This window comes from Ambystoma mexicanum, chromosome 10 (genome assembly GCF_040938575.1).
Source record: "Ambystoma mexicanum isolate Mex_15411 chromosome 10, UKY_AmexF1_1, whole genome shotgun sequence".
NCBI lineage: Eukaryota > Metazoa > Chordata > Amphibia > Caudata > Ambystomatidae > Ambystoma > Ambystoma mexicanum.
This window is the reverse complement of record NC_090932.1, coordinates 193,687,599-193,710,752: the sequence shown is the minus strand read 5'-3', so window position 1 is coordinate 193,710,752 and position 23,154 is coordinate 193,687,599. Positions and strand designations below refer to the sequence as shown.

General features: G+C 43.7%; 1 protein-coding gene across 8 annotated transcripts in view; it reads left to right on the top strand.

The window, feature by feature from the left end:
- Positions 1-22,827, top strand: part of SORBS3 (sorbin and SH3 domain containing 3) — a 683,012-nt gene extending 660,185 nt beyond the window's left edge. For all 8 annotated transcript variants that reach the window (XM_069617708.1, XM_069617705.1, XM_069617709.1 and 5 more), the window contains 2 exons: positions 7,066-7,172; positions 21,421-22,827. In XM_069617708.1, coding sequence (XP_069473809.1) covers positions 7,066-7,172; positions 21,421-21,491 — 178 coding nt within the window. In that variant the 3' untranslated portion in view covers positions 21,492-22,827. The remainder of the gene's footprint in view (positions 1-7,065; positions 7,173-21,420) is intronic.
- The last annotated feature ends 327 nt before the right edge of the window (positions 22,828-23,154 follow it).

The following is a 23,154-nucleotide window of genomic DNA, read 5'->3' as shown; positions in this document are numbered from 1 at the left end:
GGTGCAGGGGAACATGAGTTGGACATGGGTGGGGGCCTGCTGGCAGGTGCCCCACAGTGCTGGGGGCTGGGGGTGGTGGGAGACATGGATGGGGGCCTGGTGGAGGCTGCCCCTGCACTGCTGGGGGGTGGCGATGGTGGGAGACATGTGTGGGGGCCTGGTGGAGGCTGCCCCTGCACTGCTGGAGGGTGGGGGTGGTGGGAGACATGGGTGGGGGCCTGGTGGAGGCTTCCCCTGCACTGCTGGGGGGTGGGGGTGGTGGGAGACATGGGTGGGGGCCTGGTGGAGGCTGCCCCTGCACTGCTGGGGGGTGGGGGTGGTGGGAGACATGGGTGGGGGCCTGGTGGAGGCTGCCCCTGCACTGCTGGAGGGTGGGGGTGGTGGGAGACATGGGTGGGGGCCTGGTGGAGGCTGCCCCTGGTGGCTGGGGGGTGGGGGTGGTGGGAGACATGGGTGGGAGCCTGGTGGAGGCTGCCCCTGCACTGCTGGGGGGTGGGGGTGGTGGGAGACATGGGTGGGGGCCTGGTGGAGGCTGCCCCTGGTGGCTGGGGGTGCAGGGGGACATGCGTTGGTGGGCAGTAGTGCAAGTTGACATGTGGGTTGGCTGGGGGCATGGCCATGGTGGATGGGGTGCCTGTGCAGGGTAGGCCCCTGTGGTGTGGGCCACCTGCAGGGGCCGTGGAGGGTATAGAGGGAACACCTGGGAGGAGCCACACGTGCAATTCACGTGTGGTGCTCCCCGCGCACCCCTGTAATACACGTACCCTGATGGAATCGCGTGTGATACTTTCCGCGCACCCCTGAAATACACGTACCCTGCTGATATCGCATGTGAAACTTCACGCGCACCCCAAGATACACGTAGCCAGGACATTCGCGTGTGGAACTTCCCGCGCACCCCTGATATACATGTACCCTGCTGATTTTGCGTGTGAAACTTCCCGCGCACCCCAGGATACACGTAGCCAGGACATTCGCGTGTGTAACTTCCCGCGCACCCCGAAATACACGTAGCCAGGACATTCGCGTGTGGAACTTCCCGTGCACCCCTGGAATACACGTACCCTGCTGATATCGCGTGTGAAACTTCCCGCGCACCCCGAAATACACGTAGCCAGGACATTCGCGTGTGGAACTTCCAGCGCACCCCTGGAATACACGTACTCTGATGGAATCGCGTGTGATACTTTCCGCGCACCCCTGAAATACACGTACCCTGCTGATATCGCGTGTGAAACTTCACGCGCACTCCAAGATACACGTAGCCAGGACATTCGCGTGTGGAACTTCCCGCGCACCCCTGATATACATGTACCCTGCTGAATTCACGTGTGAAAATTCCCGCGCACCCCTGATGTACACGTACCTTGATGGAATCGCGTGTGGAACTTCAAGCGCACCCCTGAAATACACGTACCCAGCTGAAATGACGTGAGGTACTTCCCGCGCACCCCAGTGATACACGTAGCCCGCTTGCCGTGCTGGTACAGGGTTAGCGCAGCCCTTTGCGCTGTATTGGGGATTTTGATGGCTTTTCCCTGCGCGAGAGGCGTTCTTGGGGGCGTAACTGGCACTGCTGCAGGGTCGCTGCGCCACTGTGCGCCACGGCTGGTTTTGGTAGCTGCAATCCATGAATACGCTGTGCGCAGAAATGGGTTTTGGCGCACGCGGCTGGCGCAGGGATTCGCACGCGCACACTGTGCGCCAGCCGCGTGCACCACTTGTGCGCTAAATTCTATGAATTACCCCCTTAATACCACATTAATATATTTGTTGTGTTTACAAAGAACAAGAGTATATTTTTTACGGCTAAAAAACTTTGTCTACACTTATTATTAATGTTTTGAAAAAACAAGCGGGTCACCTTTGGGAAGAAAAAGGTAATGTTGTTCTACCTCCTTTTTTGTAACTATTGTATGTTGTCTTTCCCTAGACAGTGGAGTTAGTTGTGTCTTGCAATAGACTAAAATTAGGGAAATTATACAAACCTGTATGATACTAACATCTTCAGTCAGGTGGCAGCCAATAGTGTTCCCTGGCTCCAATACATTAAACGGCTAATGGGAAACATCAGCGCACTTAGGCACTTTAATCACTTTAACCACTTTCAGATTTTTTTGTGTGTGTGGCTTCTCACTATAAAGAAAGTCTGGCTCTTTGTCCGAGAAAAACGGGAAAGTGATGAACTCCTGAAACCATTGAATCGTTATCACATGGTGCTTGCCTCAATTACACAACAGGATTATCTCACCTGGCATATTAACGCTAAGGATAGATATTTAATCTCAGGGCCATATTCAACTGTGTCCCACTAAGAGCTGTTACTGCATTCTGGAGGGGGGCACTAATGAAAATAATTGTTTACTTTGCCCTGCAAGTTGTGAAGATTTACTACACTGTTTTTTTGACCTGTGTAAGTGACTTCAATTCAGCACTCCAACTAAGTCAATGATTAGTATGGGATGCCCAATGGAAGCCCTTATTTATATATTTTTATGTCAAAGTTCTTTAAATCTGGATGATGAACCCATATATATAACGCCCCTCTCTTTGAATCCCCCTGATCTCACTGAGCCAAGAAGTAGGTTTGTTTTGCAAATTAAAAATTTATTTGAAGAATTAAACAATATATATATCACACTTTTATGAATAAAATAATATCTGAATAGCACACTTATGAATATGATCGGCAATGGGGAATATTACAATATCACAATCTCTTTAATCAGTAAGGAGTAGGAATAGGAGAATAAGGTAGCAGAGAATACTTTTATGGTTCAAGGAAATGCAAGACGGAAAAAATGCAACACAGAAATAAACTTGATATGATTTCAACAAAAGATAATATGATCATGTTTTTCCTTGTGACTACTCACTCCCCCCCCACTATGCAGTATGAAGAAATGGAAATGAGGGCACACAGGTTTCAGAAATATTAATCAACAATGCAAGTCAATCCCAGTTCCCCCAGCAAGCTTAGAGAAAACAGGTACGATTTTAAAACAGGCAAAAACACTTTTGAATGTGATTGCAATAAATGGGAAAATATGCCAAATTGATTTGAATTCACTAAAGGAGACTCAGCACTAGTGAGAATTACTTTAGATTGCTTCAGGTCAACACTAGCAATGATTCATGAATGATTATCAAATTGAAAACGAAATCCAGCAGTTGCAAACAAGAAACAGCTATTCTGACATGTGTTGAAATTGAGCTAAATTGCAATTTGCAGCAATTTTTTCGTGTGCGTAAATCACGATTACGGAAAAACTATAATGAATTGGAATGTTGTTTTGGGTTTGTTGGAAAGCTTAGGATCTTAGCTTCAGAGGTTTTTGTGAAGGTAGATTTTCAGAAATAGAATCAAGATTTCAGAAATGACAGATCGCGCTTTACAGATTTGGAAGCAACAGAATGGACACAAGATTCTATAATGCAGTTCTGGACAGGTTAAAATGGTTGGAAGAGGATTACTTTAAACTAAGAGATTGGTTATGGACATTTCTAGACTAGATACTCACTCCTAGGCTTTGGAATGGAATGGGCCTCGTCACAGATCTGGTCAAGGGTTTGGACTTCGCTCTCGCCACCGGACGGTCTCGGGCACTGGGTTCTGCTCACAGCACAGCCTTTGGTCTGGGTCTGATGGGTTCTGGATGCAGCACTGCTTTCTGGGTCTGGATCTTGGATCTAGCACAGGGTTCTTAGCTAGAAGCAAACAGCACGCCCGGCTGTTGAAATGTTTGGTTAGGCCCCGGGGTTAGAATCAGGTTTGCAAAAGATTCTGAAGCCTGCTGAAAAGGATTCAGCCTTTGGTTTAGGCCTCTCTGCTTCAAGGTTCTAGAGTTTGGTTCTATCTGTAGTCTGGATCTATCTGGATTCTGGAGTCTTCCTGCAGAGTGCTTCGCAAGACATTGGTTGAAGAGTGGAAAGAGTGGGCTTTCTGGGTCTCAGCAGTCCTTATTTATGTGTTTCCAAAGTGGGTGGGTAGGCTGATTCTCTATGCCCAACCCTCCAAGGATTTGATAGGTTAGAGAATTCCCTGTCCCTTGACTGGAGAAAGGACCAGCGTGTCAGAATGAGTCGGAGTGAAGCTGTGTTTATGGCTTAACTGAAATCCCTCCCCTTTGCTTTTCCATAGAAGTGACCACTTATTCACGCTTTTGGTGGGTTTCCCAATATTGGTTCTGCACCAAATTTTACACAGGCATACACACCCTCTCTGAGCATATTACTGTAAGTTTTTATGTTTCTAGCATAAACACTGTATCTACAATATGAATAAATTCCGGTGTTTAGTCTCAGAACATCACACAGAGTTCAGCTTAGTCTTAAATTGTGGGTGAATTTTTCATTTTAACCATCTCAACGTTTTACATTTTTGTCAGCTTGGTACACTTTGTTATAAGCAATTTTATAAAACATATATTTGCTTTCAATTCAATACACACAACGGTTTGTCTCTGCCCCCAGAGCTGGCTGACTCAGAGGGTCACATGTCCTGTCTCTCCCAGAGCAGTTGTTGGCCAGTCACACCCAAATCAGCATATTCCTATTCATCCCAAAGCCCCCATCGTTCCTTCCTCAGGGCTGCAGAGAAAATCTCCTCCTCTCCTGATTTACATGTCAATGCGATATCCTCTCCTGTTGGTGGGAAGGCCCAGGTGAGAAGGGTTCTCATGAAAAGAAGGCCTCTTGAAGTTTAAACTGAATCAGATTACCTTCTGGTCAATTGCAACATAGTTCCTTGTAAAACAAATACATTTATAAACTGACAATAAGCAACATATCTTTAAATGAAGTCTTTTTCAACAATGAAATCACTGTGTGGCACTCTATATGGCATTTTGATGGAATTCTCTTATTTGGCATAGTTTGGGGTTCCATGTTCAACTTTACAAGGAAATGGTTTTAAAATGCCAGCTTTCTGGTAGGGGTGAGCACCGGTATTGCACCCATTTTGACAGCTTTCTTTCCATCAGTATCTTTAAAAGGGGATTTTTCTCTAATAGCATATGATTCTTTGCTGATATTGTATTGATGTGGATTCTTGCAGTAGAGTAATGTGGAACACCCAACAAGAAGGTTGGATCTTTTTGGTGGTTTTGTGAGCCATGATTTTAGCAATTTTTGACAATCAAGAAGACATATTTTTTTGAAACTAGCTCTGTTTCTTTTGCAATCAGCATTGCTATTTCCAAGTGGGTTCAGGCTACTTTGTGGGTAGCCCAATGGTGGTTTTCGGCAGTGGTCTCCTGTGCTCAGTAAGATAGGCAAAAGTGGATGGCAGCCTATTTTTCAGGTTTTCGCTGTGCATTTTCTGCTGATTTCTGGCGAGCAGCATGCTTTCCGGCGGCCATTATGATGTTTCTGCTGCCAGCAATGCCCAGTGATGTTGCAGGGCTTGGATGAGTGGTTTGATAAATCCCACACCTCTCTGTGCACACATCATGGTAAAGACGTTGACCATAGTTCTACGTGATGCTGGTTTTTCACCATGCCGCCCTGCATTGTGCTATTTATCGAGGGCAAACACACAATGAATTGGTTGGGCTGTTTTGCCATATCTTAGCCCTGAAAATGAGGAAATATTATTTATCGTTGTCTTATAATGATTGACTTGTAATAATTTCACCTGATTAATTTGTATCCTTCTTTTAATAATGTGATGTATTGCAATTAAATGCGTGTTGTTATTATCCTTATGTGTTTTATGGATGAATATACTCCGAAAAAGCTGGACTTCACTATAGTATAATGATATGATGGATGTACAATGCCAACATATTATAATGCCTATAGCATTTTTCTAGTTGCTGTTGAATCATGCTGAGGCTGGCCATTTGTGTGAATATCTGGCAATGATGTGAGTTCCCTACTGTATGATATCAGTACCTGCAATAGGTTTTACGTTAACATGTCCTGGCAAAGCCTATCAAATGATGGTAACTGTGACATGCAAATGTAAGACTAGGCAAGGAGCACGGTAATCTCAATACTTACAGTAGCAAGAAAGAAAATCTTGTCTCTGAACACATGTGAAAACTGTTGGTTTTGCCACTAATTGTTGCTACAGTAATTGTTCTCTATCTTTCCACATACATTTTCACAGTTAAAAAAAAACAAACACACACACACGCCACCACCCCCATCCCCCCACCCAAGGAAATAATCCCCTTAAATGCAATCCCCTCAGACTTCAAACTTGCATTTTCCAACTTCTTGCCCCTTTGCTAAAAGGGTAGCAACAAAAATAATGGGTAACAATATTGCTTTTTTCCCTACTTACTCATGTGTTGCCTCTCAGTAAAGAGCATAGTTTGGCAAGGTGACTGCATGTCACCTGCGCTTTTGTGTAACAGATCAATGCACTCTGGGAGTTGCAGTCTTTTCTTTCAACTGCATTAACGTTCTGGAAAACAATGTTTATGAGGAAACCCCAGTGGTGTTGTTCAGTTGACATGGAGTCACTCATTTGATTGCCCTCAAACTACACACAAACAGGAAATTTAGCCTAATCACCAGCTAAATGACTTCTAGCATGGCATGCCAGTGCTATGCAGAAGGTATCACACTGTTTGAGCATGTTTTCATTCACAAAGAGATGTTCATTTGGGAGCTGGGAGCCTTCTTAAAACCATCTCATTGGTAGTACTGCTGGAGTAACAGACTCCACTAGTGAGAGTCAAGCACTACTCTTACCATGACACCTGGGAAGGGAGAAGCATGTGCAGCAGTTCTAGTGACACCTCCTGGCCGAGGGTGGACCTGTAGCTTGAGTAACAGCCCCTGGGGAGGACAAGTACTGCTCTAACATGAACACGTATTGGGAAAGGCTGTGAGCGCTGCGGAAGTGAGTCTCTTTGCTGGGGGAGTCAAGTACTATTCTTACATTGACGCCTGCGGACGAGGGGGAGCCTGGCACATTTTTGTTTTTATATGAACAACTGCCCCCCCCCCAACCTCTCCCAAAGCTGGGAATACCTCTGCATCTGTCAAAGTGTAACTGCGCGTGAGACCCTCATGTGGAACTGCTCACTCTCTTCTCTGTCTTCCCTCTGACAGTTACCGGGCACTCTATCAATACAGCCCCCACAACGACGACGAGCTGCAGCTCCAGGAAGGCGACCTGGTGGACGTCATGCAGCAGTGCGACGATGGCTGGTTTGTAGGTAAGATACAGAGCAGTGTGTGCTGCCACATCCCAGAGACCTACTTTTAGAAGCCTCTGGAGTGCTCGCTCTGGTAGCGAACACACACAGGCTTCCATGGCAGTTTACGAGTGCTGACTATGGGCAGTGCGGCTTGAGTGCTGGGTATGGGTGTGGCTGAGGCTAGATTGGGGGCTAGATGGTGGAATAGGAGACCTGGCTCTGCATGATTGGTATGAGTGATGGCTGTAGGGAATGGCGTATTAGCTCCGACATCCAACGAAGGTAAACACGGTCTGTGGCAGATAGCAAGCAGGAATCAGACACCCACTGGCTTCAAAAGCTCATTGTGGCATCTTCGGTCAGTGAGACCTCCTTTTGGCAGCATTGACGAGTTATGGATTCAATCCTGAAATGATGTGTCTGTGCTGCACAAGCGCCCTCTTAAAAATGTAAAGGGATCAGTGCTGCGGGCACTGATTGGAGGGTGTGTCTGTAATCAGACTCTTGCTACCTCAACCAGAAACAGGCAAGGCCTGGGCCTAGACCTGGCACCAGCCTCTACTTTCTTTGTCTGCCATTGTGATCGGTCCTGGACAGCCATGGTCCATGGAATGTCTAGAAATGAACAAGATTGGAGCAGAGACTCTGCACCGCAGCCAAAGACGATATAGAGGCAAACAACTTTCTTTTCACTTGCAGGTAGGGAGAAGTCGCATAGGAGTCTGCCTTACTTTTCAGCTTTTGTCGTGTAGTGAGAAACATCTCCAGTCTTTTTTTGCACAAATCATCATCACAGGTTATCTGAGAAGCAATTCTGACCCTATGCCATGGACCAATTGCTGTCTCTCGCTTGAAAACATTACTAGGATGAAAAAAGAGAAAAGGTTTCCAACTAGGGAACCCACGCCCCCTGAATACTGTTGGTGGCCTAAGCCTAAAGGCTATTAATACAGTACAGAATGGCTTCTGTTCTCCTTTGGAAAAGAGAAGCTAAAGTAGAATGCAGTGTGTTCTAGAGAAATTCAAAGATATTACTGTGTGAATTTGTCATTCAACATGTGAAAAAACCAATACATTTAGGAACATAATGATCAGTACAATTTGACAGTTGAGGTACAATATAGAATACTTTAATTTGCAAAAAGGCCCAACGTGTTTCAAGTAGTATATCACTCTTTATCAGGGGCAAATTTAATTTCGAACAATTTCTAGCACACTATTGGAAACTAAGTCCAAATCAAAGATAGCCTCTTTGGATTCTGAATTGTGGTGTTGAGGACTATGGGGAACGTCCGTGGTTTCAGACGTACAGTACTGGTCCGCTTGTTCTAAAAAGTAGCAAAACATCCTGTTTTATTGGAGTACCTTTTTATTGGAGAATTTCTATAAAGACTTGTGTAGCAGAATCCTACCTATGGCGGCCTTCACGGTATCTCGTGAGATTTCGGGGTGAACATCCTTAAAGTATAGGTTCGGTAAGTAATGCCTGAAATGAAACAGTGGCATCTGTTAAGTCTATTGAGTAAAAATATCACTCTAGTGGTATATCGAAGAGAAGGAAGGGTTTTCCAAACAGGTGTTCAAGTATCTTTGTGCGCGGGTTGAAAAATAAGTTGTCTACGTGATGTGTGTTCAAGCTTGAAAATGCTTGGAGTAGATGACAGAATGCAAAAGGATTCCTAACGAGGACTCCCAAGAAGAAGGCCGGACAGCTGTAAAACATGGTAAGTATTGGGAAAGTATGAGAAGTCCTTTCCAAGGTTCTACGTGTGGTCGTAGGACCTAGTAACTTACTTGTTGCGGCTAGAAGAGGCGTTCAGTCAGAAGATACAAGCTGTGTCCAGGAGCTGCAACCCACAGGGCTGTCTGTGTCTGCCCTCTAGTTGGCACAGCTGTGTTTAAATACGGCAAAATCAATGACGGCACCGCGCACATGCGCGATCGAGATCATAAAATGTGTATAGCTGATGATATCCAAGTAAACTAAATGTGTGGCAAGAAGAATCGAAATATTGTTAGGCAAAGAAACCTACTAGGCTTGGGAATGAGTCATAGTTTGTGAAAAAATAAGAAAAAGAAATGTGTACTAATCAGTGGATGACGTCATTTCGTGCATGCACGAGTGACATCATGGGTCTTTTGCTGAAAAAGTGGCTCAGAAGTATTTAGTCCTACTCAAGACTGCCTGTCGTGAAAAAAGGATTGCAAGATAGATCAGAATATATTTTAAGAATATTAATTGAAAAATTATGAAAGATCTTTTGAAGAATGTGCCAGGAGGTGCATCACGTAATCTGTTAGTCATAATAGTACATGTTGATTTTTTATATATATAAAAGTGACCTAAAAAGGAAGACACTGAATTTTGTCTTCACGGTAAGAACATAACGATAATCAGCATGCTAATTGGAAAAAAATTCCCTCCCCAAGATGGTCTGCAAGTGTGCAACTTGGATGGAGAAAATACTAAAAGTCAGATAGATGGGGTAGCGAAGATTATCTATCTTGCTGGGATAGCTGTGCTGGGACCGCGACTTCTTCAGCGGTCATATCTGTATATACTGCATAGTTAGACCTGGTGGATGCAGTACTTCGAAGTATCCAACCTGTCGGAACAGTTTTGGTTTACAATTTCGTATGCACCACAGTTGTGCTATTTTACATATCAGACAAGTGTTATCAGCAAGATTAACCTAACCCAAACCTTAAGGTGTACAATCTTAGACTGCCCAAAACTCAGCATTAACACTGTGAATTACCCAGATGCTGACCAAGCATATATGAACAATCATTACAATTTTTGTTTTTTTCGAAAGACAAGGAACATTTCTTCAGCAAGGTTTCCCTGTCTAAATTAATGCTAAGGCATGAGATAATTTTGTCAAGACATGTGGAAATCCATGCAATGGACGTGTATTACCCAACCCTGTCTATAAGAAGGGTCCTAGATAGAAATCCTTGGAATCCAGAATAATTCTCTTTGGGTATAGAATCTTTTGTAAGCTACCACCCCTTGATGGGGGATGTATGACTTCCAAGATGACCACTCTCATCTGTGAAATATTGTGTTTGTTGTCTCTGAAATGCCTAAAGACAGGTGTTTGATATTTTTAGTTCTTATACAAGATTTATGTTCCATCCACCGCTCTTTGGCTTTTCTGGCGGACTTCCCCACGTAATATTTTCCGCATGGACAGCGGAGGGCATAAATTACATTTTTCTGTCACAGGTAGCATAGTTTTTTAGCAATTTTATTTTACCCGTGTTGGGGTGTCGGATTTGATTCCCCCTTAATTATGCTCGAGCAGTGCTGGCAGTTCAGACAAGTGTAAGTGCCATGTTTTTGTTTACTCAGTGTGCCTTGACTAGGTCGTTTAGTTCTTTCAGCCTTAATGAGCTTGTCCCTGGGGTTTCTCCCTCTCTTAAATGCCATCATTGGCGGATCTGGGAAGAGCTGATTGAGAGTGCTGTCTGACCTGATAAGGTCCCAATTTTTGTGGATGATCCTTTTCACTTGAAAACTTTGACTTAAGTATTTTAGCATATGTATCAGATTGTTTTCTTCCCTTGCTTTTCTATATGACACACAACCATGGCAGAATAAGTCTGCCCCACTTTGCAGGTTTACAGAACTAGTGTTGCATTTCTAGTTGTGTGGGTATTTAATTTATTTTATTTTGTATGTTTTGGATAAGTTGTACATTTAGAAATATATGTTCAAAATGGATTCCGTTTGAAACTGTTAATTCTTTGAATCTGTTTGTATGTACACCATTGATTGGTGAACATTTGCAATGTACACCATCTGTTGGTGTCTCCTTGAAAGTATAACCTGTGCAGTACCTTTCTTCGAGAAAAATGTTTTCTTTGTTAAAAAAAATCCTAAATTAAAAATGGCTACAAAGTCACATCAGTGGTCCATCATAATCATTGTTTTCCTGCTCCAGACTAGTGATATTGCTTTTTAATGGGGTAGCCGGAGATATAGACTCAGTGGTATATCCAGAGCACTTTCCTGGGTTCTACGTTTATTGCCTTTGGAGGCTAATTATTCATGAGCCTCATCTGTAATAAAGTAATCACACGTAAATGAATAGTGTGTGCAATAACCCGTTTGGGTAGGTCAGCTCTCCTTTTGTATACCAGTTTAGGCATTTCAGAGACAACAGACACAATATGTCACAGATGAGAGTGGTCATCTTGGAAGTCATACATCCCCCATCAAGGGGTGGTAACTTACCAAAGATTTTATCCCAAAGGGATTTATTCTCGATCCATAAACTGGATGCCATGACCCCTCTAGGGATCAACAAGGATTTCTATCTAGGACCCTTCTTATAGACAGGGTTGGGTAATACATGTCCAATGTGTGGATTTCCATATGTCTTGACAAAATTATCTCATGCCTTTGCATTAATTTAGATGGGGAAACCTTGCTGAAGAAATGTTCCTTGTTTTTCGGAGAAAAAAAAACTGTGATGATTGTTCATATATGCTTGGTCAGCATCCATGAAGAGTGGATCCATCTGGGTAATTCACAAAGTGTTAAAGCTGAGTTTTGGGCAGTCTAAGATTGTACACCCTAAGGTTTGGGTTAGATTAATCTTGATGGTATCACTTGTCTGATACGTAAAATAGCACAACTGCGGTGCCATACTTAATTGTAAACCAAAACTGTTCCGACAGGTTGGATACTTCGAAGTACTGCATCCACCAGGTTCTAACAATACAGTATATACAGATATGACCGCTGAGTCCCAGCACAGCTATCCCAGCAAGATAGATAATCTTTGCTACCCCATCTATCAAACTTTTAGTATTTTCTCCATCCAAGTTGCACACCTTCAGACCATCTTGGGGAAGTTTTTTCCAATTAGCATTCAGATTACCGTTATTTTCTTACCGTGAAGACAAAATTCAGTTTGTCTTCCTTTTTAGGTCACTTTTATATATATAAAAGAATCAACATGTACTATAATGACTAACGTCTTTGATTCTACGAGATATCCCGTGCACACAAACAGATTACGTGATGCACCTCCTAGCACATTCTTCAAAAGATCTTTCATAATTTTAAAATTAATTTACTTAAAATATTACTGATCCATCTTGCAATCCTTTTTTCACGACAGGCAGTCTTGAGTATGACTAAATACTTCTCAGACACTTTTTCGGCAAAAGACCCATGACATCACTTGCGCATGCGCAAAGTGACGTCATCCACTGATTAGTACACATTTCTTTTTCTTATTTTTTCACAACTATGACTCATTCGCAAGGTTTCTTTTTGCTAACAATATTTCGATTCTTCTTGCCACACATTTAGTTTACTTGGATATCATCCGCTATACACATTTTATGACGTCAATCGCGCATACGCGCAGTGACCTCATTGATTTTTCTGTATTGAAACACGGCTGCGCCAACTAGAGGGCAGACACAGCCCGTTGGTTGCAGCTCCTAGACACAGCTTGTATCTCCTGACTGAACGCCTAGGTCCTATGACCACACATAGACCCTTGCATAGGACTTGTCATACTTACCCAATACTTACCATGTTTTACAAATGTCCGGCATTCTTCTTGGGAATCCTCGTTAGGAATCCTTTTGCATTCTGTCATCTACTCCTTCAAGCACTTCGAAGCTTGAACAAACATTGCGTAGACAACTTATTTTTCAACCCGCACACAAGGATACTTGAACACCTGTTTGGTAAGCCCTTCCTTCTCTTAGATATACCACTAGAGTGATATTTTTACTCAATAGACTTAACAGATACCACTGTTTGTTTTCAGGCATTACTTGCCGAACTTATACTTTAAGGATGTTCACCCTGAAATCTTTACTCAAATCCATGAGATACCGTGAAGGCCGCCATAGGTAGGATTCTGCTACACAAGTCCTTATAGAAATACTACAATAAAAAGGTACTCCAATAAAACCGGATGTTTTGCTACTATTTAGAACAAGCGGACCAGTACTGTACGTCTGAAACCACGGACGTTGCCCATAGACCTTACCACCACAATTCAGAATCCAAAGAGGCTATCTTTGATTTGTACTTAGTTTCCAATAGTGTGCTAGAAATTGTGTGAAATTAATTTTGCCCCTGATGAAGAGTGATATACTACTCAAAACGCGTTGGGCCTTTTTGCAAATTAAAGTATTCTATATTGTACCTCAACTGTCAAATTGAACTGATCATTTTGTTCATAAATGTATTGGTTTGTTCACATGTTTAATGACAATTTCACAAAGTAATATCTTTGAATTGCTCTAGAACACACTGCAGTCTACTTTGGCTTCTCTTTTCCAAAGGAGAACAGAAGCCATTCTGTACTGTATTAATATCCTTTAGGCTCAGGCCACCAACAGTGTGCAGGGGCATGGGTTTCCTAGTTGGAAACCTTTTCTCTTTTTTAATTCTCCCCAACCTAGATACCAAGGCTGAGACTTTCTCCCCTGCACCTATAACCTTCTATGACACTAATAACCACAAATGACTTCATACTTTCCAGACTTTACATTTATTTTACCATTAATTAGGTGTGCTGCAGTGTTCTTCTGCATTTCAACATTACTAGGATGCACATGGGGAAATGCAGGACTTTTTCTAAAAATCCTTAATTTAATGGATGATGGATGATCTGGCAAGGAAATCCACGTGGGTGTTACAATATCTGACATTTTCCTTCAGTGAGGGGCACGTGGGCCTTGGGGGGCCTCAGTTACTATTCTGAGAAGTGCCTCTAAGAAGGCCAAAGGAGGCGACTCTTAAAACAGGGCCTTCCCGGTGGGATTGACTGCCACCGCTATAACAAGGACCATGAACCTGTCACCGATATAACAAGGACCATGAACCTGTTACCGATATAACAAGGACCATGAACCTGTTACCGATATAACAAGGACCATGAACCTGTCACCGATATAACAAGGACCATGAACCTGCCACCGATACAACAGGGACCATGAACCTGCTACCGATATAACAGGGACTATGAACCTGCCACCGATATAACAAGGACCATGAACCTGCCACCGATATAACAGGGACCATGAACCTGCCACCGATACAACAGGGACCATGAACCTGTCACCGATACAACAAGGACCATGAACCTGCCACCGATATAACAAGGACCATGAACCTGCCACCGATACAACAGGGACCATGAACCTGCCACCGATATAACAAGGACCATGAACCTGTCACCGATATAACAAGGACCATGAACCTGCCACCGATACAACAGGGACCATGAACCTGCCACCGATATAACAAGGACCATGAACCTGCCACCGATATAACAAGGACCATGAACCAAAAACAAGATCATACTGCACCAAGCTTTATAAAAAAACCTCACTCAATGTCATCAGTCCTTTAACATGACCCTGCTTCTTTCCTGCACAACCAGCCTCCTATAACCACTCAACACTCAGCATTTGCAACCCTTTAGGTTGAGGACAAATGCAACAAGAACCAATTTGTTACCGGCATGGAAAGAAATGCAGAAATAATATTTGCCAATAAAGTAGCATTGTCGACCTTGACGATTTAGTGTGCAGTCTGCAAATGCACCCCAGCAGCCAGACAAAAATGGCAAGAATGAATCATACCAAAAAGGTGGCGTGAACTGTCACATTCACACCCTGCTTCAAAAGACGGGTGCCGATAGGAGAGAATGGAGCACCCAAGAGGCTTTCAACACCCTCGTGCAAGAGGCCGCTGCAAGATGTGATTCCCCCCTAACGGCTGATCATACATTTTACTGTCGCCCAAATTAACTTTCACATGAAGGTTTTGGTTGACTCTCAAATAGATGGCACACTACAATAAAACCAAAGGGAGTCGGAGTTGCCGAAGCTCAGTCCCAGAAAACTACCAGCCAAAGATGTCATGCGACTTAAGATCACAACACCAGGGTTACCACCAAACCTAAAAAAAGTGGGTCGCTCAATGACAGCCTGAAAAGGGGTCTTGTGTAGGCACCGGATTGGATTGTGGGAAGAGAAGAAGCATCCACCAGGATCTGACAATATCCATCCATGTTCCCGCAGACCATGGTACCCAAGTTGGGGAGAGATGGCAATATTCCCACAGCGATGGAGAACAGTAAGAACAGTCTAATGAGGCGTGCACCGTGCAACCAGGGAATATTGCGTCTACCCAAAGAATTCATAGAGACTGTCCTGCACGAGGAAGTGCTATTTATCAAAGTGAAAATGATTCATTGCAAAGTGGTCCTGGCGGCAAACTGTCACCCTCACAATGGGACATCTCCCCGAGTATGTACAGTAACGTGTAGCAGAGAGCACACCTGCGTTAACTGCATGTAGAGGAAGTGTAGGAACCGTGTAACTATTCGGAAGGCCGGTGTTCACACTTGCATGGAAGTACCCAAGGGGGAATTTCTCTCATGTAGGCAATTATACATGTTTATGGAAATTATCTTAGTGCTGTCCAGATGTGTGAATTCGTTTAACCCATGCCTATGTGTGATTAAAAAGCACTTCTGATCGTAGGTTACCTTCATTAGAGCCATTATCTCAGATCAGGTGGTGAGCAAGTTCCAAAGTCCACCAATGGGGGAAACCTACATATCCCTTTGCTTAAAGTACTGAAGACTGATTGGATCAGGGACCAAAGACCATGAACAAATATCTGACTTTGTGGATTCTAGCCTGAGCCGGCCGCACCCGCAACGCCAGCCTTTTGTTCATAGCCCTCTTGCTCCCTTTCAAGGTGTATGCCACGCCTACCCCTCCGCTGCGTGGCACCCATTCACTGGCCTCCCCCTGCTGCCACCACTTACCTGCTGCGGGCTCCGACCTCTGGCTGCCTCCTTCTGGTGTTCTGAAAACCATGACGCCAGAAGCTTGACGCACAGCCCATTGTGTGTTTGTGCGCAACCTTTTGTTTCTCTAGCTTACAGGCTTGCAGTATCTGGACTGCAAAATGGACTCATTTCTACCAAAGGTGATATCAGACTTTCAGTTATACCACACTATTCAGTTACTGGGATTCTTTGCAAGGCCACACCACTTACAAATGAGATTTGCATACTGCAAACTAGACACCAGGAATGCATCAAGATACTTCATCATCTGAACAACTTCCATGAGAGACACTTGTCAACCATTTGTTACATTTGGACACACAGCTAAAGGGAAGGCTAGCTCGGCAACAGAGTGACGGTGAAAGTTTGTAGTATTTGTACAGATGTCTCATCACTTATCAGGTGGGTGAAGTGCACATTCCACATGGGGAAAGTGGAAGCAGGTGGTTTCCGTGGCAAATGTACCACTATTTAAAAAAGAAATTAGAAAAATAGTCAATACTTGCCATTCTGTATTTGCAAAGTGCTATAGCCAAGATGCCTGCATCAGGCAGATAAACAGAGATTCAAGGTGCAAAAGAAAATGCTGCTTCCCTCCAATATGGATACAACTGGGATACTTGAGCGTATCGCTCGCACCCTTACAAATGACCAAGCCAAATGTCTGTTTCAACTTCATATGCAGTGAAACCAGTGAGTGAGAAAGGGGTGCGGTCTTGAGATCCTCTCACACAATGGCTCGACAAACAATCTGAAGATGGAATGAATTCAGAGGGTACGTAGGAGATCCATTTAACGTCCAAAGGAAGCCTGGAAGCCCGAGTACAGTTACAGCCACAAGCTGGGGCATTCAGGGTTAAACGTTGAATGGATCCGACACTCCGAGGCAGGATTATGCACAGCAAGTGAATCTAAGACATCAAGCTGCAAAACCTGCGTTACTGGTAAGCAACATGTCCTTCCATTTTCTAGTTCCGTAAATGTACCTTGTAAATCGTGCGACATACGTCAACGGCAACAGTCCAGACTTTTGGGTTACTTGCTGAGAAGTCAACTGTTTATTACAAGCAATGGACATATGCACATATCACATGGTGCAGAATCTCACAGAATCTTCCAAAGTTCAACACAGGTTTGGGGAGTGGATGTGGACAGCACAGCATTTTACGCACTAGGATTCAACACTACACTTTCACAGATTAAAGGAGCAAGTACCATGGCATATAGTGAGGAGTAGATCTTAACAGAAATGTATCGGACTACCTCCTTCAAGCCTCATGAAGAATGAAACACAGATTCGGTCTTTCACAATGGGTGTGTCCTTCTAGGTCACATGGGGAATCAACCCACCTGGATTGGAAGTCAGCCCCTACCCACCAGACTCGACCATACGTACTCCTCAGTTAGGCGGGATAATGCTTCTGTGCTAACAACAATGAGGTTGAAGCTGGAGTTCTGCGCAGCAGTGATCTTCTAACTTCAAGAGACCGGAGGTACTTCATTTACTGACCACTTATAAACAAGCCCTCCAACGTACTGGTACTTAAACAATACAATATGTTTATAAGGTCACTTGCTTACCCGTTTTTTTGGTTATTATTCTCTTTTTACATATGATTCACCATCATTATATTGTCATATAGAACACCAATTTGTATCAAAAATAGTCATTTATTATTTTTTAGAATACATTGTTATTAAAACACTTTTTTTCAATTTACTTTTTTTATAATTGCAGGGGTTCTCCATGCAAAATGTTTTTACAAACATACATTAATCTAAATGATTTTGAAATTCACAATGCACATCTAATAACATGTAGTAATACACTTTTTAACTATTTTATCGACATACAAATTTCATAGGGATCTGTTATTTGCTCCCCTCTCTCATAGAGCAGTGCAACACAGTCCATAAAGCATTTCACTCTGTATTAACATCACCCATGCTTACTTTCATACCGCATTCAAACCATACCCGACATGTTTCATTCCTAATACACTTTCATACAGCTCACAAGGAAATTCTTCAGGGGTAAAAACTTTTTTATACCACATTTCATTTCGATGTACAATTTTGTTTGTCTTCCTATCAAATTTTCTTTCTAGGGATCCACTGTCAATGAGGTTCCATTTATCAATCCATGAGGTCTCACCATCAAACGGACAGCTATGGGAAGCAAGAATGGGATATTCAAATATTAGTGTTTGAATCTCCTCCCGGTTTACATTTCTAATATATATCGCCCACTGTCATTATTGCCAGCACTAAGGAGTAAATATTTTTTTTAAAATTAACTCCTTCTACACAGTTAGTAGGACAACACGTCTCTCCAATTTGGTATACGCAGGTCACTCTTTAAATATTAGAAGAAACCTTGATGGTCTTCATAATGTTACAACCAATTGTTGTCTGTCATGTCTACCCGGTAATTAGATATTAATTAATTATCTAGGGTTGAAATATCTTTAAGTTACCTTAATTGTATTCACTTTGACTTCTCAATCTTCTAAGTCTTAGATTTTCTGAGAAATGGCTCTGTTTGCTTAACCTAGATGGTCGGCTAACGGATGCTATCTTAGAACACCCTCTGTTCTTATCACCTGAAAAGCAACAAGACACTTGTTTATCTTTGGAGAATATCTATTATTCCCCCGTTAGAATTTATGTAGGTTATCCCCATCTCGCAAAATAACGTGTTAGATATTTTCATACTAACCTGATCTTATTGTAGAACTGGGTCCTAAACACGGGGTCTACTAGCAGCTTCTGCGATGTTGTCATTCGCTGGTAGGTTGGAACACTGTTCTCCAATCCTCCCTTTTTGCCCCAGGCACCACATCAACTGTTCTCTATAGTGGTAAGACACACACAAAGTACTCTGTTTTACTATTTGTAGGATTATATATTGTGTCATCAGCCATCACCTGTACCCGTTAGTTGTACTTACCTTTACTATCTCTTTTTGTTGTCCGTTCCTTCCAGGCTCCGAAATTTCGGTTTTCTAACCCGTCTCCCTCGAACGCGTTGACTTGCTCGGCTAGCGTCTTTCTCAACTTCTGGCCACTCGTGGTTACCTGTATTGCCTTCTGTAGTCTGTCCTTTTATCTTGTATCCCAGGCCATGTGACCAATTCATCACATGATCGCCGGACGCTGCGTATGCTAATCACCCTCTATTAGGCTCCTTGATTGGCAGCTAATTGCCTTCGGCCCCCTACTCTTCTAGTTTGAGCGGTCTGTAAATCAATCGCAGGGCTATGCTCCCGACTCCACACTCAAGGGCCAACTTCCCGGTGTCCACATAATCCTTCGGTCCCTACGTGGGTTTCCGCCGATGTGCAGCATCCCGCTACCCATGCGCAAGGCATGGAGCGGAGGTGCAGATACTGCCGGTTGCTCCGCGGCATGTCCAAAGGCACCACGTCTGTTCTCCAGGTGTCAAACACAAGGTAGGCTACCAGTGGTCTGTCTTGCTCCATCTCCTTTGTTTTTATGGGGGTAAGAACAATGTTTGATCAGAAAATCTTCCAGTTGTTGTTCTCATCCTTACTGCGACGTACTTGTGAATTGTACACGCTCCCATTGTATCAGTAGGTATAAATTATCTCTACTACTCCCATCTCTCCATTTCTTCACTTTGAAATGTCTGGGATTAATGCGAACAGGGAACCATCCATGTTATACTTGATGTTGCACTAGCCCCTAAGTTTCACCCATGTCGTCAACAGGTCAGTGAATATCATTCTATTTTTTCATTCAAACCCATCTCTATGCTCCTTGTGAGGAAAATCAATTCTTTCTCTTTTGTAGCCAGTTTGTTTGCCTCACCAGGTAGACTATTGACCATCTTAAATCCTCTACTTTATGTATCGGCTCAATAAAGTGATCTACAAGAGGTGCAGAATGTACTCTATTTTTTATACAACTTTTGTGTTCTGTGATACGTGTTTTGATTTTTCTTTCTGTCTTTCCTATATAGATCTTTTTACAGGGGCACCAGATCACGTACACAACAAAAGAAGAATTACAGTTCGTCAATGTTTTTTGTTTCCAAGGCTTTTTTAGACCTAAATCAATTTCTGTGGTTCTGTTGGTTTGTTGACAGCACACACAGGACCCACATGGATAATGTCCTTCTGGGGCACGCATCCCCCATGTTTCTGTTAACGTCAACTGTGGTTTGTTCTGTTTCGTGATATCATTTCTCATGATCTGATCTTTTATGGACCTGCTTCTTCGGAATGCCATCAAAGGTCTCTGTATTGGCACTTTTCCTTTTTCCAAAATTCTCCAATTTCGATGGATGATCTTCTGTATTCTGTTGGAGAGAGTGCTATAGGTGTTCACAAACACTATATTCTCTTTGTTTCTTCTTGTAGGATTTTGTTCCAGAATTGACTCTCTGTTGTTATTGTCAGCTCTCTTCATGGCCCTTTTTAACAGTCTAGTAGGGTAGCCTCTCTTCTGTAGGTCATTTCTCAGTCTCTGGGCTCCTTCTTTATAGTCTGCATTATTCGTGCTGTTCTTTTTCAGACTTCAAACGCCATCAGGCTTACAAGATGAAAGCACTACAAGGCTCAGTTGGTATAATAAGCCGCAACCAGGGCATTAGAGAAGTTTCTCAAAACAGAAAAGATCATTCAACAATCCCAACAAACAGCCAGATACCTCCCCTGGGGGTCTCCGGCTTTAGAAAACACTTGCACCAGTGATGTGACGCCCCCAGTGATGTGACGCCCACACAGAGGCCCTATGGAACCATGGTTACCCTTTTCCCTTACTCGAAAAATCCCAAATGTCTGGCCTTGGTGATGGGACCTTCCCCACAGAGGATGTTGGAGCAGTCTTTTGGCAGGATGATCCCACAGTGCTGGTTCTGGAGGCTAGTAGGGTGGCCCCGGCGCTTGAAGTGTGGAGCAAGAGCATTTGGGCTGGGAGGTGGTGAAGGAGCACTAACTTTGGGGAAGGACGTAGAGGTGCAGGCCATGAGGGGGGATGTAGGAGTCCTGATCTGTTGGATTGGATCGTAACGCTGCCTGCAGGAGATGGTACAGAAGCCACAGTATTAGTGTTCGGTGAAAGTGTACTGGCTGTAGTGCAGGGTGCAACAATATTGGCTCTGCAGGATATTGTTGGAGCATCCACTATAAGGATGCTGAAGTGGTGCTGCTCATAAGGGATGGTGCCAAAGAGTTTGATGAACAGATGGTGAACTGACTGCGGCAGAGCGTGTCTGTGCTGACTCTTGGGATATTGCAAAAGGGATGGCTGTGGGTTGATGGTACATTGGTTGTGCCTTTACAGAAGTGCTTATGAATGTTAGCTGGGTGGAATGACCTAAGAGTTATGGTTTGGGGGTATCAACATGGTGGTCTCTTTTTCCCTAATGTCTCAGTCCTGATCTGTGCTATTTTTCCACAGGAGTGTGTCGGAGAACTCAGAAGTTTGGTACTTTTCCAGGAAACTATGTGGCTCCGTTGGTTCCACAATGAGCCGGGCTGTGCCAGGACAATCCGGAAGCAGTGATTGAGGAGCTCTTTCACGGGGAGCCCAATTCTGCACTCTATTTGCAAGGACTCCTTGAACTATTGCTTGACATTAACTTTTTCACATTGACGGCTGCGTTTGCGGCCCATTATTGCACACAGCAAGCCATCAGCGCGCCCTGGTTCCACGCAACAGCCTTCAAAGCATGAAACGTCCTCTGGTATTGAACTGAGCGCTTCATCTCTGGTGCAGTCTACAGCATGATATAACCAGCAAGTCCACAATGACCCTGACTCTCCACTGCGACAGTGTCAGATCAGTGGGCCTCATGCATTATTCAGTTGTAGACCCTCAATGTGTGGTGAAGGTGTTTAATATGGTATTTCTACCTCTGTATTTACTCTGCAGTACAAATGGGCTTTACCACACATTGGGCCAGGTTGGTTCTGTGAGTCAGTACAACAAACATAATACCACACTGTGAGATCTTTACCAAAAGGTACGGTCTACCACTCCCGGTACGCATTCAATTGTGTCCAATGCCAAAATATCAATGTTCTTAAACACCCAGTACCTGCTCTGCAGAGAGATTGAAATGCGCCTGGTGGTGGCACCTGTATTGAAGGCCAGAGCCTACTTTGGACGAACTGGGAATACACCTTGAAGAAGGGGGCTACCCAGATCAAAGGGTGGCCAGTTCTTGGCGACCACTCAGAAGCTCCGTGTCAATGCACAGCATCAAGGCCTGCCTAAACAACACTCCGCACTCAGATGCCTGGTGAAACAGTCTCTTGCCTAAACCCCTAGTCAAACAACATATCCTGCTCAGAGGCCTACCTTGAAAGCACCCTGCTCTAAGACCCAAATATGCTTTGCTGAGAATATATACAAGCGTGTCTGTTTCTATGTATGTGGGGCAAAGCACACCAACAGGACATTTCCCCCCTTCTGACAAAATATGAATGTTAAGCTGATATGCCTGCCCCAAGTACCCCTGGCTGAGAGGCCACTATCACATACCCTCTTCCACCATGCCGGTCCCAGATACCCCCTGCTGAGATAAGTGTGACAAACATCCTCCTTAAAAGGCCCATGTACAAGACACATTCCTGATACAAACATTCCTCCCTTGCCCACCTTACCCCCAAGAAACTCCATGAGGCCTCTCCCAAATATTTCAGGCCACAGTGAGGCCTAGTACAAACTCTGCCCACCACCCCAATAAGAGGCCTGTCTCAGTGTCTCCCTGCTGATAGGCCGGCCCCGGCCAATGATATTGCTTTCGAGGCACCTTTCATAAAGTTGTAAAATATGCAATAGAAATAAAATATATTTAAAATTGCAGCATGATGAAGACATTATTATTTATTTGGTACAGATTTCCACTATTCAGTTACCTGTAGATCCTTCTATAAGGAACACAAGGCTTTTCTGCTCCACTTTGTGCGATTGATCTATAATGAAGGGAATCAAAAAAATACACAAAAGCTTTCATTATCTTTTATTATACACAACAGGAAGGCTCAGGAGGCTTTATAGTCATTGCATCGAATTCCTTGCATCTAAATGCATTTGCATCACATTTTTTTTCCATCTAGAAAATTTGCATCAAATACATTATTTCTTTTTTGGGGGGGGGCAAACCCCAGTTTTTTATCCTTTAAAATC